Source organism: Lycium ferocissimum, unplaced genomic scaffold (genome assembly GCF_029784015.1).
Source record: "Lycium ferocissimum isolate CSIRO_LF1 unplaced genomic scaffold, AGI_CSIRO_Lferr_CH_V1 ctg9538, whole genome shotgun sequence".
Taxonomy (NCBI): domain Eukaryota; kingdom Viridiplantae; phylum Streptophyta; class Magnoliopsida; order Solanales; family Solanaceae; genus Lycium; species Lycium ferocissimum.
Window position 1 is genome coordinate 23,929 of NW_026727765.1, and position 6,000 is coordinate 29,928.

Consider the following 6,000-nt stretch of genomic DNA (forward strand, 5'->3'; position numbering starts at 1 on the left):
ACAATTTAAATGTGATTCGGGTCTCATAGTTGATTGCTGTTTGTTAAAGATTGGTTTCTTCTTATTATGTGTCTTGTGTATGGAATATGGTTTTTACCTTTATGTCATCTAAGACAGTAGACAAACATATGTATGGGATATGTATGTAATATGTATAGAATGTGGTTTTTACTTTTATGTCATCTAAGACAGTAGACAACATGTGTATGGAATATGTATGTAATATGTATGGAATGTGGTTTTTTCTTTTATGTCATCTAAGACAGTAGACAGACATATGTATGGAATGTGTATGAAATGTGGTATCCTAAAATCTGATTCATAGTTTAATTGACATGTTTTCAGCAAGTTGATGTGATTATGTATTACCTGAGGAAAAAGGCCAAGTATGGGCCAAATAATCCAGTCAGATACGTAACGACTGATGTTTTTTTCAAGTCGTGGGTTGAGTTGATTTACAATCAGTTCAAGGATAACCATAATGATCCTAGTCTGATCACTCCAGAACATGATGTCGCGCAAGTTATCCGTGGGTATAAGTTGCTTGCAAATATCGCTTGGGATAAAGTCGACTATGTGCTCATACCGATTAATGTAGGCCAGAAACATCATTGGGTCTTGTCGTTTTATCTATACAAAGGTGTGTCTTTATGTCTATGATTCACTCCGGGAGGTGCAGCGCACACTCGTGCGGTTAGAGAAATTGTTCAAAAACTGGCAAAAATGATACCACTCTTCTTTAACGATCTTGGATTTTATGGCAAAAGGGATGATGTAGGCGGAAGAATAACATAGAATAATTGATTGAGAAGGGTGTTTCGATCCTTTGGATTATGTCTTCGTGGAGAATTTGCCGAACAAGATCCGGAATCAAAGTACGTATATTTATTCTATGAAATATGGTCTTTTGCAATTTTTAACATCGTTGATAGTTTTCATACATAAAAAATTCTTTTCTCATACATTCCATCATCATTTTCTTTTCAGTGATTGTGGAGTCTATGTATGTGCATTTGCTGAATATATCAGCCAAGGCATCTTGGAAATCCCAAAGGACGAGTTCGATCATCATCTTCACCGTAGTAGGTATGGTGCCCTACTGTGGGATTATGCAAGGCAAAAGCAGGATGCTGGAGCTATTAGTGAGTGTGAAGCCACTGGATTGGTTACCGGTAAATTAGGTGGGCCAAGAATTCGCAAGGAACCTGTCCCCCAGTGGGAAAAATTACCGAGACCTAAACGAAAAGTGAAAAATTAGTTTTTAGAGTTACTAGTTTGTAGTGTTTGATGTAAAAACATAGTTTGTTGGTGACTGGGTATGATACATTTTGTCGGGATCTATCTTAAGTTTTTGCTTGTTTTGTTATGCAAATATTGTAACTCATCTTGCTATGAATCTTTGAGTGGTTATGATACATTTTGTTGGGATCTATCTTAAGTTTTTGCCTGTTTTGTTATGCAAATATTGTAACTCATCTTGCTATGAATCTTTGAGTTTATTAATCATATTTGATACGTCTTTCATACAATTTGGTTTGAGAGGCGTTTTGAATCGTGTAGCTGCTCTTGCTTCAGGTTAACGCATTGTAAGAAATGCCAAATTGAAAATAATGTAATGTGAGCTCGACATATTTACACAATACATTATTCATACGGGCAATTCTTTAAATTGCCCTCATATTTGAAATTTTATTTTGCACGTGCTTTAAATACCAACTTTTGGGGTGGTCTTTAAATTTTGCCCCTCATATTTGAAATCTTTAAATTTTGCCCTTCGGCTAAAACCCATAGGTTCCGGGTTCGAACCCACGCGATCAAAATTTAAAAAAAAAATTCATATCGAGTTAAATTTTCAACATTACATTTATTAAAATTGTATACTTATGCCTTAGTTGGCATGGGACATACTGGCTTAATAACTTTGAAAAAAAAAAAAAAAGTTTGCCGCAGTAAATTTTGCCTTATAAAAAAACTTTTGTTATCAACCTTAAGGAAAACTTACGCCTTATGGGGCATACTTTTAGTTATGTATTTATGGGACACACTTTTAGCTAAGGCATTACTAAAAGTTTCCCTTGAAATAGTTAAAAAAATATATATATATATTTCTTCAAGGCCTTCATGGCATAACTTTTGGACATGTTTAACAAGTTTATGCCGGAGGGGGCATACTTTTAGTTATTTTTAAATTTTTAAGACACACTTTTAGTTATCTTTTGGTTATTAATAAAAGTTTGATACTTTTAGTTAAAAAAAATATATATAATTTGGTAATTCCTTAGGAAAAGTCGTGGAATGGAAATTTAAACTTCGATTTTTTTTTTTTCATGCGCGGGGTTCGAACCAAACCTGGGTTTTGACAAGGGCAAATTTTAAAGATTTTATTATAGGGGCAAAATTTAAAGACCAAAGGGCACGTAATGTTTATACATTATTCATATCATACATATTTCAAACTATAAGATTTTATTATAGCCAACCAAACCAAACACGTAATGTTGATAACCAAATTCATATCAACTTTTCAACATTATTATTATTAAAATTGGTTTCTACTCTTACTAAAAAAAAAAAGAGTTTATATCGTCATTAAAAAAATATCACCGCCATAACATTGTCGACTATTTAATTTCCCTTTGGAATATTGCTACAAGTCTTCTTATTGTGGCCTTCTGTACCACATCTGCTGCATGTCACTGTTGATTTCTTAAATTTCCCCTCGTGGAATGGTTTCATTCGTTTGGTAGCTGGCCTTCCTGGTGGTCTTTTACCATCTGGTGGCAACACAATCTCTTCTTTTACATGCCTCGGTATATCCCATGTACTTTCACATGGAAGAGGCACAACTGGTATTGCATATGTATCGAGGAAATTCTTATTGCTGTAGTAGCAGAGGTATATTCCGCTCCATGTTGGTGCCTATACACTATAGCAGACCATAGCATGCCCACAAGGTATCTCAATTGAAATCTTCCACAAGTACACGTCCTAGCTCGAAGACACATTCGTGAACCTCTTAACACCATCAATCACGTATGTAGAAATTCGGTGGAAGCTCGTATCGCAATCAAAATTACATTTGTACAAGTAATTCGTAAATTATACACTAAACATACAACATATATACCATATTATAGAGTTTTCATACATATGACAAAGTAAAAAAAGAAGGATACAAGTTAACGAAGGATTATCTTACGGTCATACGGTGTGATAATACCCCATTCTTGTTGATAATTTCTTGATACTTTTTAGTAAGATCTGTGAATGTATTCTTTGCTTCTTCATTGTGCGTCGCATTCCATCTTTCAACCAATTCCCTCATGAAATCCAATAATTTTGCCACCGGCAATTCCCTAGCATTCACTGTAGCATTGTTTATAGATTCAGCTATGTTTGAAGTCTGTGTCCATGTTCTTTTTACTGTTGCATGTATCCGTGTCCATTTATGATAACCAATCTCAAACAAGTATCTCCTCAGCTTCCTATCTATTTTGGTCACCCTTCCCATGCATTCATTAAACTCTTGGAGGGTGTATGCCTTAGCCATTGCATAGTATAATTTCCTCATCCGCTCTTTGTTTCGTGGCATTGCTTAATTAAATTGTTCCACAAATGCCAAATACGGGCAGGCGACCCGATTGCCCTGTACCACTGCCGCACTCGCATTCCATATACTTTCATGCCTCGTCCGACACAAAGCACATGTTCTCCCTCTCACCAAAAGCATCCCTGAACTGCTCAAAGAACCATGTCCAAGATGAATCATTTTCGGAATCAACTATACCATATACAAGCGGCAATATACTACCTGTTTCCATACACAAATAATACAATCAGTTATAAACTTTTTTTTTTTTTTTTAAAAAAAAAAAAAAAGAAGATAAAAAACAAACCTCCGGATCCAATGTACAAGCAATTAGCATAGTCCCCTTGTAAGTTGATTTAAGATGGGTTCCGTCAACCACCACTATAGGTCTGCAATACTCCCATCCTCTAATACAAGCTTCCAGTGCTACAAAGGTATACAAGAAACGGTCTTCCTCTGTTTTTTCCAATCTTACAACCGATCCCGGATATGTCTTCTGTAAAATGTATAAGTAGGCTGGAAGTTTACTGTACGAGTCGGTCGGATCCCCTCGCAACATAATCATTGCCTTTTGCTTCGCTCTATAAGCTTGCATGTAGGTCAATGTTACACCATGTTGTTTCCTCATGTCCCTAGATATATCCTTGGGTGTGTATATTGTTTTTGGATCTTCATACTTATCCATTATAATAATGCTGACGACATTGGAAGTTGCTTGACGTTGTTCATAAATTCTATCCTTTAACAAGCATGTGTGCACATCACAGAAATTCCTAATCTTGAAAAGCCTTGACTCATTTAGACTTGAGGCCTTTAAACACCATGAACAATTGTCACCGGGGCATACGAGATGATAGCTATTGATGAAGAAGTACACATCAGAAACATTGAAAATATACCTTTTTATACATACATCATAATTTTTATACATACACCCACCTATATTCTATATGTGATTTACATACATACATGCTTCATACATTTTTTATTTATCTACAATAAACAATAATATTTGTTCGTACCTTTTTGTACCAGACCTTTTCACCCGAAATTGAAACTGCTTCATAAAGGCATATTGCCTCATAACTGCATTGAGTGTTTCTTTATCCTTGTAAATCTGTTTTTCCGCAACAAATTCATGTCGAGGGTCGCTTATTATTTCAGTTTCACAACTATCCAACAACTCAACATGTTCACTTGAAGCCATATCAATCTGTTCAATAATATTTCCCATGTATGAAGATTGAATCTCTCGACCCCTATTTATTGAACTGGAACTGCTTTCACCATCATGATGGAATTCAATTCCCTCCATTTCACTATCCTCCAATGTGATACATAAAGGAAACCTACTGAAGAAATCTTTGTACTCTTTTTTTTGATCTAAATATACCCAAACACCCATGTCGTTGTGTATGATCATTGGTGGGCATCGGTCACTAGCAATGTATTTAATCATCATGGTTTGGACTGTGGTATCTATCCCCAGTTGAGCAGCAATTGTAGAAATCAATCCATTATAGTTCGAATTTGAATCGTACTGGATTCCTTCAATTTTGAATTCTACATATCGACCTGTTACACGAAGTTGAGCTATACTTTAAACCAAAATTCATACATACTAAAATAGACAAAATTTGTCTGAACCAAATTAGTTCCACACTACAGACTCTACCTAGTATACAGAGTTCATACAACTTTCAACCAAAATCCGTACATACTCCAATAGACAATTTTTTCCTGAACAAAATCAGTTCCACATACAGAATCTACCTAGTATACGGAGTTCATACAACTTTCAACCAAAATCCATACATACTCCAATAGACAAATTTTTCCTGAACAAAATCAGTTCCACACTACAGAATCTACCTATTATATGAAGTTCATACAACTGTCAACCAAAATTCATACATACTCCAATAGACAAATTTTTCCAGAACAAAATCAATTCCACACTACAGAATCTACTTATTATATGAAGTTCATACAACTTTTCATACAAATTCTTTCATGCACGAGATTACATGCTTTTAATTGACTTCAAAACAATTAAAGTATTTGGAGTTCAAATATATTCACCTGATGCGTCCCATCTTCCACTGTGTTGTATCATTATTGACTGCATTGTGCTATCCGCCATTGTTACACTAATAAAGCTTTGATCCGTATGATTTTGATTATGACTTCGAAATTTCAATCGCGTATAATTGATAATTTGTTTAGGTAATTGATGCATCAATCGCCTTCTATTAAATCGATTGTATTCTTCCACAAAATATCAACAACAAAAAAAGGAAAATACTGCTCCTTTTTTTTTTTTTTTTGGAACTCGAATATGTATTGCTTCTGATACTTCAATGGTTTTTGATTGAGGAATTGATTGTTTATCAACGTTGCAATTGTTTCTT

The 6,000-nt window shown here is 34.8% G+C and overlaps 1 protein-coding gene across 1 annotated transcript; it reads right to left on the minus strand.

Moving 5' to 3' along the window:
- Positions 1-4,494: 4,494 nt before the first annotated feature.
- Positions 4,495-5,773, minus strand: LOC132046128 (uncharacterized). The gene is made up of 2 exons (XM_059436676.1): positions 5,672-5,773; positions 4,495-5,164 (listed from the first exon to the last, which is right to left on the minus strand). The coding sequence occupies exons 1-2, from the start codon at positions 5,730-5,732 to the stop codon at positions 4,575-4,577; spliced, it is 651 nt and encodes a 216-aa protein (XP_059292659.1). The 5' UTR covers positions 5,733-5,773; the 3' UTR covers positions 4,495-4,574.
- Positions 5,774-6,000: the final 227 nt, after the last annotated feature.

Excerpts from the sequence above, each read along its gene's own strand:
- LOC132046128 (XM_059436676.1), bottom strand. The coding sequence starts at position 5,732 with ATGGCGGATAGCACAATGCAGTCAATAATGATACAACACAGTGGAAGA. Across the intron at positions 5,165-5,671 it reads TGGAAGATGGGACGCATCAG|GTCGATATGTAGAATTCAAA; the intron begins GTGAATATATTT and ends TTCGTGTAACAG.